Source organism: Populus alba, chromosome 1, assembly GCF_005239225.2.
Source record: "Populus alba chromosome 1, ASM523922v2, whole genome shotgun sequence".
Lineage (NCBI taxonomy): Eukaryota > Viridiplantae > Streptophyta > Magnoliopsida > Malpighiales > Salicaceae > Populus > Populus alba.
This window is the reverse complement of record NC_133284.1, coordinates 2,960,320-2,972,022: the sequence shown is the minus strand read 5'-3', so window position 1 is coordinate 2,972,022 and position 11,703 is coordinate 2,960,320. Positions and strand designations below refer to the sequence as shown.

At 37.3% G+C, this 11,703-nt stretch overlaps 1 protein-coding gene across 1 annotated transcript; it reads right to left on the bottom strand.

The window, feature by feature from the left end:
* Window positions 1–10,162, bottom strand: LOC118061250 (disease resistance protein RPV1). The gene is made up of 6 exons (XM_035074681.2): window positions 10,006–10,162; window positions 8,906–9,475; window positions 2,330–3,434; window positions 1,956–2,240; window positions 986–1,879; window positions 1–785 (listed from the first exon to the last, which is right to left on the bottom strand). Exons 2-6 carry the CDS (start codon window positions 9,394–9,396, stop codon window positions 207–209), a joined length of 3,354 nt encoding a protein of 1,117 aa, XP_034930572.1. The 5' UTR covers window positions 9,397–9,475; window positions 10,006–10,162; the 3' UTR covers window positions 1–206.
* Window positions 10,163–11,703: the final 1,541 nt, after the last annotated feature.

Sequence of the window (11,703 nt, the reverse complement as noted above, 5' to 3'; positions counted from 1 at the left end):
TAGGAAGAAAATGCATTCATTCTTTGCTTCCAACAAATCTCCAGTTCCATTTTCCGTTGTCTGTAAATCATTTTTTTGGTACATCACAGCATGAAAAATTCCATCACAACCCTGCATCATCTGCAACAGGTACATTCATGTGCTAATGCCTCAATTCTTTTCTGCATAGCCCCGGTTTTGGAGGTCAGCTGTTTCTATTTTCACTTTCAGAGTTCTGATTGATTCTTGAGACTATTTATAAGTGTGTCATAATGGTGAAGATCATATGTTGCGTCCTGCTTGTACGCTATTAAATCTCTATCAGTGCGAGTTCTGCGACGACAAGGGGTGCCCTGGACTATTTCTCCAGAGTTTGATTCAACAGCTTCATCATCATCATCTTGCTGTTCGTACAGAGGACGGATACCGCACCTCTTCATCTGAAAATAAGGAGCCATAGCCACTGAAAACTGCACTGCATCTCCATCTTTAAACCAATCCTTAAACTTCCAATGGCATAACCACAACATATCCTCATTGGCTTCCGGAAATCCAAAGAATTCTGGCGTATATTCCCAAAGTAGTCCCTTAGTCTGGATTCTAATTTTGGCATAATAAGGTTTATCGAAAACAACTTCGGGGTTAATGCATGCATATGCAACACATATATTTAAGCCACAGATTTCGCAACCAAAACTTGGAGGCAAAAAAAACGTTGTTTGACAACTCTCAGTACGAACATAGAACCAATCAGGAACATCGCTTCCTGGAAGAAAGATGCTACTTGTGCCACAGTCATGAAATACCTGCAGCATAGGAATTGTAATTTGCAAAACGGACAAGGACAGAGGCACCATGAAAATGTATAGACCTACATAAAAAATACTGTGCATGCACAACAGGATTGTGTATAAATACAAAATCACATGCAGTTTCACCTGTAGAATATGATGATACGAAATAAAGACAAAACAGAAAATGAAAAGGCTGAAACATTAACAAGAACCTGGACGGAAAGCTTTCTCTGAGTTGATGTCACAGCATTGGACCTAGTCACTTCAATATTTCCTACAGATGCCAAATTGAACAAGTGCACCATCTTGATCATCTCTACAACAAAATTTCTTACTGGTTCCAACTTGAAAACACCTTGACCCTCAATCAGTTTATGATGATTAAAAGCATCCACTTCCAATGGTCCCAACAAGTTTTGGAGATTAGTAATTCTTTCCGAAGATCCATAATTGCTTGCTATTAATCTCATTAAACTTTCTGGTAGCTCTGGAAGTGATTGGAGCCTTGGGCACCGATGTAACAGAAGGGACTTGAGCAAAGTGAGACAGTTCATGCTATCTGGCAGGTTACAAATGGGGTTTCCACTAAGATCTAAATATTCTAAAGAACGCAGCCTGCTAAGATGAAGAATATCAAGATCTTCCAGATTGCAGTCAGAAACAGCTAGCTTTATCAGAGAGTCTGGTAAAAACGACAGAGTAAAAGGGGCAGATAACAAGCTTTTTCTAGATGATTCCCAGGCCCACAAGCTTTGAACGAATGCAAGCAATGTTTTTATTGACATTCCATATGCATGAAGTGCCATTTCAGAACTCAACTTCCCCACCTGCTCAGGTATCTCTTCAAGATTGAAGCAACCGGACAAATTAAGTTCCTGAAGTGATTTCAACTCACTCATTTCATTTGGGAGCTTCCGAAGATTTTTGCAATCCTTTAGATTTATAAAAACAAGCCTCTTAAGGTTTCCAATTGAATAGTGAACCTCAACCAAACTTATGCACCCTTCAAGTAACAATATTTCAAGACTTTGGAGTCCTGAGAAGTCAGGGGTTGTAACAAGACAAAGGGAATGGCTGAGATCAAGGATTTTCAACCTCCGAAATTCCTGATGAAGACAAAAGGCAATTAGTTTCTGTGGTCAAATAACTAACCAGAGAGAGAGAGAAAAACTAGTAGCCTACCCGGATTCCGTTCCAAACTTGTTTTAGACTGCTATTACACAGGTCAAGAACAACCAGATCCTTCAGGAAAAGATCATTCGGTAAGCAATTCAAAGAGAATCCATGCCAGCACAGCCACACCAAACTTTTTGGAAGATTTACATACCCGCCACTGAGCTTTACATTATTGAGGTGTAGCAATTTTAGATTCCGCATTTTAGTAAATGCTTCAGCTTCCAAGTGCACCTCATTTTCTGTATTTAGCAGCTGCTGATCAAGGATGAGACTCTTTACTGTTTCTGTTCCCTGCTTAAAAAAAAAAAAAATTGTTTTTTCAGAAGCAAAATCCATACACAAATGTTGTTACATGTAAACATGAAAAGTAATTTTCTTACCAAATTTTTTTCCAGTATGTCAAGTGCATCATCATGATGCCATAGTCTTGTACGTTTCCCAAGGTCCTCGGGTGATTCTTGACGGACAATTTCTCTCCCCATGTCTCTAAGCAATTGATGCATCATCAATTTATTATCTTTATCAACTGTTATAAGACAGCTATCAATGAGTTTCTGAATACCAAGTGTTCTATAGAAACCACAGCACTCGAGGATTCTTCTCACGTAATCTTTGTCATTTCCAATGAAGAAACAAGCTATGTCAAGGAATAAGTTTTTGTCACGTTCATCCCGTAGAGAGTCATAACTTATCTTAAGAATCTTCTGTATTTTTCCATCACCATCAATGGCTTCAGGTTCTTGTGATGCTCTTTTCCAAAAATCTATACTTTGTCCGGAGAGCGAAGAACCCAGAACTTCAAGAACTAGCGGAATCCCAGCACAATGATGCATTATTTTCTGAGAGAACTCTTCATAACCTTCATTAGGAAGTGCTTGTCCAAAGGCATGCCAGCTGAAAAGCTGAAGTGATTCATCATAACAAAGAGCATCAACTCCAAACTTTTCACAAGCTTCATGAGACTTTAGCAAGCATCCATGTCTAGCAGTTACAATGATTTTAATTCCCTGGTAAAGCTGATTCCGGTCTCCAATAACTTTATCTAATTGGTCCGAGTGATCCACATCATCAAGAACAATAAGAACTCTTTTATTCGCTAAAGCATTTTGGATCTTGATATTTCCTTCATCTACACTGTATATCTTCTGTGGTTCTCCCTTCAGGATATCTGAAAGAAGCCGTCTCTGTAATTTAACCAAACCATTTGGTTGATTTGAAGTTTCTCTGACATCTCTAAGAAAGCTCCAACTATCAAATTCGTGAAAGTTCTGGTTAAAAACAGTCTTGGCAATGGTTGTCTTCCCAACTCCACCAAACCCATGGAGTATTGCTATGCCAACCTTATCTGACCCATCTTGTAACCATGAGCTAATTTCTTTTACACGAGACTCAATTCCAACTAAATATGGGGGAACATGCAATATCATGCGGTTCAATTTCTTTCCAACTTCTTTGACAATATCTTGAATAAATTGTGCCTCGTACCTACAAAATAAATTCAAAATGAAAAACCAGAGTACCAAACCCAAACGACAATACCTCGAATTAGTAGCTAAGAAGTTGAAGAGCACTGCATTTAGACAAACAAATTGGTTTGTTGGTTCTCTCATAGCTCATATAGAAACAAAATAGATAGCATAACTGAAGAATTTTTCAGGAAATAAATACTAGATAGGAAAGTATTCTACACTAAACTAGAAAGCAATAATCTAGAGAATCTGAATAGTTAATACCAGATTCTATTTCCTAAACCATATATAATAAGATTTCTCTAAGATCCTAACTGATTTTGAGACTGATTTCCACACTCCCCCTCAAGCTGGGTTGTATATGTTATACATGCCCAGCTTGTGACTCAATTCTTCAAAATTAGTTCTTGGTAGAGCTTTGGTGAGGATGTCTGCAATCTGAGATTTTGTTGGAGTGTAAATAAGGTGAACAATGTTCTTCTCAATCTTTTCTGTGATGAAGTGTCGATCTATTTCAATGTGCTTTGTCCTGTCATGATGAACTGGATTCTTTGCTATGCTTATGGCTGCTTGATTATCACAATGCATATGGATAGGTGTCAATGATTCCATGCCAAGTTCCTTAAGTAATCTGAGTATCCACATCCCTTCACAGATACCAAGAGCTAGAGCTCTCAGCTCAGATTCTGCACTGCTTCTAGATACCACATGTTGTTTCTTGCTTCTCCAAGTTACTAGATTTCCCCAAACATAGGAGCAATATCCAGAAGTAGATCTCCTATCTATAATGTCTCCTGCCCAGTCTGCATCTGTGTAGATTTCAATATTTTTGCTGTCACATTTCTTGTATAGAAGGCCTCTACCAGGAGTCATTTTCAGGTACCTCAAGATTCTATTAACTGCTGCCATATGATCTTCTGTCGGGTTGTTCATGAATTGGCTTACAAAACTGACAGAAAAGCCAATATCAGGTCTGGTATGTGAGAGATAGATTAGTCGGCCCACAAGTCTTTGATATCTCCCCCTATCCACTGGTATACTATCATTTTCTGCTCCTATCTTCTTTGTTGAATCCATTGGAGTGTCTGCAGGTTTGCATCCAAGCATTCCTGTTTCTTTTAGTAGATCCAAGACATATTTTCGTTGAGAAACATATATACCTTTCCTTGATCGTGCCACTTCCATGCCAAGGAAGTATTTGAGATACCCAAGGTCTTTGATCTCAAATTCCTTGGCTAAAAGTTTCTTCAATCTCACCAGTTCTTCCTCATAATCCCCAGTTAAGATGATGTCATCCACATATACTATTAGGATTGCTATTTTCTTTTCTGGAGAGGTTTTTACAAACAGTGTGTGGTCTTCTTGGCATTGGGAATATCCATACTGTGCTACTGTTTTTGTAAACCTGTCAAACCATGCCCGAGGTGATTGCTTGAGTCCATATAGTGATTTTTTCAGTCTGCATACTCTGTTGAGGTTGGAGGATGTTTCTAGTCCTGGAGGAATATCCATGTATACTTCTTCTTCCAAGTCTCCATTAAGGAAAGCATTTTTGATGTCTAGTTGATGTAGTGGCCAGTCTTGGTTAGCTGCTAGGGATAGAAGTACTCTGATTGTATTAAGTTTGGCCACCGGAGCAAATGTTTCTTGATAATCTATTCCATAGGACTGAGTATACCCTTTTGCAACTAGACGAGCTTTTAACCTTTCAATACTCCCATCAGCCTTATGTTTGATAGTAAATAACCATTTACACCCAACTGGTTTCTTTCCAGGTGGAAGTTCAGAAATTTCCCAAGTTCTATTCTTGTTTAAGGCACTGATTTCATCACTAACTGCCTTTTTCCACCCTAAATCTTTGAGAGCTTCTTCAATAGACTTAGGAATCTGTACACTGTCAATGGCTGAAACAAATGCATGATATGTTGGTGATAACCCTTCATATGAAACAAATTTGCTGATGGGATGACTTGTGCATGATCTAACACCCTTTCTCAAAGCAATTGGAATATTTGAATCATCAATAACAGAGGCAGTATTCTCACAGTCAGAAGTTTCCATACCTGAGTATATTGGGGCAGAATCTGAACTTGGTTCTGAATCTTGGTCATGTGCAAGAGGTATTGTGTGCTCTATCTCCTTTCCAAGTTTTTTTCTTCTAGAGTAGGTAAGAAGCTCATGATTTGTGATCTGTTTTGGTGTAGGATGAATCTGGTCAGGAGATTGGATCGAGGCTGGTGGTGCTGGGACTGATTGGGTTGAGACTGGAGGTGTAGTGTGAGGACTCAAAGTAGGAGAGATCATTGTGGAATGACTTTGGACAAGACTCTGTTGGTTGTCTCCTGGGTTAATTACATGATCAGATTGTATATCCCAATTCTGATATTCTGTCATGGTTGCCCCTTGAAGATCAGACTTGGGATAGTATGCTTGATGTTCAAAAAATGTGACATCCATAGAAGTATAGACCTTTTTGTAGGCAGGAGAGTAACATTTATAACCCTTTTGGTGTGGAGAGTATCCTATAAAAATGCATTTGAAAGATGTAGGGTCTAATTTTCCTCTATGGTGTATATGGACAAACACCGAGCAGCCAAATACTTTAGGGTCTAAGGAAGAGAGTAGTTTGGTGTGTGGAAAGGCTTGTAGAAGGACTTGGCTAGGAGTTCTGAAGTTTAGAACTCTGGAAGGCATTCTGTTGATGAGATAGGTTGCTGTGAGTACAGCTTCTCCCCAGAATTGTTTTGGCACATGAGTAGAGAGCATAAGGGATCTAGCAACTTCCAACAGATGTCTATTTTTCCTTTCAGCCACTCCATTTTGTTGTGGGGTGTTAACACAAGAGCTTATATGGATAATGCCTTGATTTAGACAAAAGGTATTAAGGCTAGAATTGAAATATTCTTTGGCATTATCAGTTTTTAGGATTTGGATTTTAGTCTGGAATTGGGTTTGTATCATGGAATGGAAGTTTTGGAAAATCTGACTGACTTTAGATTTTTCTTTCATAAGGAATAGCCAAGTCAATCTAGTGTGATCATCAACAAAGGAGACAAACCACCGAGTTCCAGTTATATTGTGCACTTTTGAGGGTCCCCATACATCACTATGAATCATTGCAAATGGATGTGATGGTTTATATGAAATGGTGGGATAGCTACTGCGAACATGTTTAGAGAGTTGACATATTTCACATTTGAAGGATTGTGAACTTTTATTGGAAAAGAAGGATGGAAACAGCCTTTCAAGGTACATGAAGTTTGGATGACCAAGGCGATAGTGCCATAACAGAACATCACTATCTTTATTGACATGAAAATTTAAAGCTGACTGACCCTTGAATGATATATAGCTTCTGTTTTGAGTTTGCCTTCTTAGAGGAATCTCACTTTTGAGGAGATAGAGCCCAGAACACATCCTAGCACTGCCAATCTTCTTCCCCGTATCCAGATCCTGAAATATACACAAATGAGGAAAGAATTTAGCAACACAATTCAGATCACGAGTCAATTTGCTAATTGAGAGTAGGTTGCAGTCTAGGTTAGGAACATGAAGGATAGAGTTTAGGATCATGTCCCTTGAGAGTCTGCTCAGGCCTATTCCCTTAACTTGGGAGGAAGACCCATCAGCTATACGGACTGTAGAGTTATTAGTGCACTGATTGTATTCATTAAGAAGAGTGGCATCTCCTGTCATATGGTCTGATGCTCCGGAGTCGATGATCCAAGGGCTTGAGTGTTTCTTACTAACAGTAAGGGCTGTTGAAAAGTTACCTTTTTGTGCTAACAGTCCAGATCCAGAACCAGAGGCTGACATACTTGGTTGAGACAGTGAATTCTGACTGAAGAGTTTCTGTAAGATCTCAAGCTGTTCCTTGCTGAAAGGACTTGTTTCTGTTGGCAGAATGGTGTTCTTATCTCGGTTGTTATCTGAGTATACACTGTTGGCACGTCTGTCTTTGTCATTTATTGCTTTTGATGGTTTCCAATCAGCAGGTTTGCCATGAATCTTCCAGCAGTTTTCCTTGACATGTCCTGGTTTGTTGCATTGATCACACCAGGGTCTTCCTTTCCTCTGTCGATTATCATAGTTGTTGTTTGAATAGCCTCGAGCAGCAAGGGCAGATCCTTCCATTACATGAGCTGAGTTGTGAGGTCCCATCATTACTTTCTTTCTACTTTCTTCACGTCTAACCTCAGAGAATGCTTCTCTGAGATTTGGAAGAGGTTTGGTTCCCATTATTCTTCCTCTGACTTCATCAAGATTCTTGTTGAGCCCGAGAAGAAATTTGAAAGTTCTTTTCTGCTCTACAATTCTTCTATATAAGACTGTGTCTTCAGGGCAATTCCAGCTGTGAGTTTCAAACATATCTAGGTGCTGCCAATGACGGCAGAGAGTGTTGAAGAATTGAGTAATAGAAAGTTCTCCTTGGCGTAGATCATGTAACACTGCCTCAATCTCAAATAGTTCTGATGTATTTTCAGAACTTGAGTAGGTTTCTCTTGCTGCTTCCCAGATCTCCTTTGCTGTTCCATATAGCAGAAAATTTTCGCCAATTTCATTTGTCATTGAATTGATCAGCCATGACATTACCATATGATTTTCAGTCTTCCATGTTCGAAACATGGGATCATTCCTTTCTGGTATGATGATATCCCCTGTGAGGTAGTCATCTCTGCCCTTTCCACAAATAAACATCATGACTGATGATGACCACTGAAGATAATTGTATCCATTGAGTTTGTGTCCTGTGATTTGGTGTGATGTGCCTTCAGTGCCTCCTGAAAGGCTACCAAATGAGGTTGTTCCTGGCTGTGAGGTCACCTCAGAGAGAGAGCTTTGTCCTGCTGCTGCCATGTCTTAGAGAAGCAGATTAGGGTTCAAGAGTAGGCTCTGATACCATGAAGAATTTTTCAGGAAATAAATACTAGATAGGAAAGTATTCTACACTAAACTAGAAAGCAATAATCTAGAGAATCTGAATAGTTAATACCAGATTCTATTTCCTAAACCATATATAATAAGATTTCTCTAAGATCCTAACTGATTTTGAGACTGATTTCCACACATAAACATGTCAACCATTAATTCTGAAGGTGGAAGACAAGAGATGACAAAGCTGAACTACCATCAACTTAGGAAGATAAACCAGCATGTATTATGGGGTTTCGTCAAAACTGTGTATATTATATATCCTCCAGACTTTATCAACTCAACTCTTTAGCAGCCAAATTCATTTCAAGACTATGATGCATAAAAACCAGAACTTACACAATTTAAGACTTGCTTATATTGAGTTATAAATCATTCTATAACCTTATATAATTGCACACATAGTTATGTTTGTTCTTTAATTGCCTGTAGGTATTTTACAATATCCTTTTCCTTTCATGCATTTGCGATGGAGATTTCCTTGAACAGTGAGAAATTTTCTTGACTAAATCTTCTTTCTGTTACAGTTCTTCTAGAAAAGTTTTGAAAAATCACCTATCACGTAGAACAGGTCCTTTCAGATCTGCAACTTTTCTAAGAGCCTCCCTCCATTTCTCCATGTCTCCATTGTCCATGAAGTTTTTTTCATGGCTAGCAAATGCCTTAGCAAAAAAACCAGTCTGCATTGAAACACCATCTGGATCAACTTCATAAAAAACTGGCAGAACAATGTGGCCAATAGTTTCTCTACGTTTCATAATCATCAAGAGTTCTTCCAGACACCATTTCGAAGAAGCATAGTCTCTTGAAAACACCACTAGTGACATTTTCGACTCCTGTATTGCTTTTGTTATTTTAAAACCAATATGTTCTCCTCCCTTGATTTCATCATCATCTCGAAATGTACGAATTCCAGCCCATTTCAAAGCCGTATAGAGGTGATCAGTAAAGTTCTTGCGAGAATCTGCGCCTCTGAAACTCAAGAACACATCATAAGCGTGCTGACAGATTGAAGAGCAGGCTTTCCCGTCTATCATAGCAGCCATCGGACAAAACTAAAATCTCACAATTCAATGAAAGAGGAAGCACTAAAGATCAATGTAGAACAGAAGGTGTCAACAAAGCCTGTAAAAGAAAGCTTAAGATGGTCAGAAAAAATGAAGGAGAGGGAAAATCCCATTCAAGTAAAGCTAAATAAATCAGCATGACATCCATTAATAGTTTGATTACATCAACAGTTAATCAAAAACCTTTAAAATAACCAATAAATTGCAGTTTATGAGCCTGACAAAACCATGGATGAACCAAAAAGTCGTAAGCGATTTTCATTATTTGCACACTAACTCATCCATTAATTAGTCATTGGGTTTGAATTCCTTGTGTTCATCGCCATGTTGAGCTTACACTAACAGAATAAACTCGCACACTCGATTCAATTCCTTCTTGCCAAGGCTTCCCCCCACCTCAACCCCAAGATTATAAAATGAAAAGCAGATCACTTAGCACTTGAAACAACAACTGATGGTAGTGAGTTCATTCTTATATTCTATCAAGATGAAAAGATCATGCAAGACTCTATCAATGAAAGCAAATATTTGACATTCTAAGCCCGCATCAATACCTTGAAGAAAAAAGTAGGAAGGTGTAGGCATTACCTTGTTTCACTTGCTTTCTTAAGGTGAGATCTGTTGTCTTTGTCTGCATCAATGGATTCTTTAATCTTTGCTGGGTTTGGTTTCAGTAGAAAAGGCAACAGCTACAAACACTGAACTTCACCACCTTGTGGGTTGACTTAATTATTTAATTAGGAAGGGTGAATTATTTTTTTAGTGAATAGGTGGATGTAGTTGTTTTGAGAGTGTTTTTTTATTGAAATATATTAAAATGGTATTTTTTTATTTTTTTAAAATTAACACATTAAAATAATTTAAAATACATAAAAATAAATTTTTTAATAAAAAAACAAAAAAAATTAAAAATATAATTTACATCACATTAGCAAATAGTATCATTTCCTTCATGAGTTTTCATGTGTTCCGTATGGGCCCTCTCAACTTTCATATTACTTTCAAGCATAGTTTTAAAACCCGGACCGGCCCGACGGGTTGACCCGACTGACCCGGGCATGGGACCGGTCCGGGTGAAGGCCAAAACCCGTTTGGGAATTGACCCGGCCAGACCCGGTCGACCCGGGACCCGGTTGACCCGACAAGACCCGGTCAAGACCCGGCCACAAACCCGTTGACTTTTTATTTTATTTTTTTGTTTTTTTTTACTAAAACGACGTCGTTTTGATTTAAAAAAAAAATTTAAAAAAAAAAATTGACTCGGCCGACCCGGCGACCCGGTGACCCGGTCAAAACCCGGAACCCGGGGCTTGGACCGGGCCGACCACCGAGCCGGGTCTTAAAACTATGCTTTCAAGTTCCTTCTTCCATCAACAAAGTAACAATACTTACTATATTGGTGGCATGTATTATGCCACGTGCTATTATAAAGTAAGAAAAATATATAATATAAGAGGATTCAATAATCTTGATTAATTTAATAATATTTATAAATAAATAAATAATAAATTAATTTTAAAAAATTAGCTCAAGTCAAGTTGTGTTTAAATATAAAACTCATGACTTGACATAAGATGAATATAATCCTATAAAAAAAATGGAATAAAAAAAAAAAATATTGAGGGATATAAAAAAATATTTTAATAAAAAATAATTAAAAAATAAAACAAATTACAATTAAAACAACAAGATCAAATCTGATATGAAATAAAATAAAATATGGACTGATGTAATTACAAAAATAATTCAATTAAAAAAATGATATAAAATATCAAGAGATGCAATTAAAAAAATAATTTAATTAAGAGAGTAATTTAAAAAATTACAATAAAAAAAAATAAAAATCAAATCTAAAAGTTAAAAAAAATAAAAGGAGAATTATTTTGAAAGAAAATTTTAATTTTATGGATTATCTAAAATAAAATAAATAGTAATAAAAAGAACATAAATTAAATTTAAAAGAAAAATAAATTAAAATGCTGCTTTAAAAATATATAAAGAAAGTTGCTAAAATTAAGGGGAAGAGACGAAATAAAAAAGAAAAAAAAAATGATTGTCATCTCAAAACCCTAGATATTTTGGTTGCATGAGCCGTCCAAGAAAGGAAAAGCCATCAAGAGAATTAAAGGGTGTGTTTGGTATTGAGGTTGCTGTTGTGGTTGTGGTTTTAAAAAAGCTGTTTTCAAAAAAAGTACTTTTTTGTTGAGGTTGGTTTGGAAAAATATGTGTTTGGTTAAAACTGTGGTTGAAATTGAGGTTGAACAAAAAAGCAGTTTACAGTGTTTT

Excerpts from the sequence above, each read along its gene's own strand:
- LOC118061250 (XM_035074681.2), bottom strand. The coding sequence starts at position 9,396 with ATGGCTGCTATGATAGACGGGAAAGCCTGCTCTTCAATCTGTCAGCAC. Across the intron at positions 3,435-8,905 it reads GGACCTGTTCTACGTGATAG|GTACGAGGCACAATTTATTC; the intron begins GTGATTTTTCAA and ends TTTATTTTGTAG. Across the intron at positions 2,241-2,329 it reads ACATACTGGAAAAAAATTTG|GGAACAGAAACAGTAAAGAG; the intron begins GTAAGAAAATTA and ends TTTTTTAAGCAG.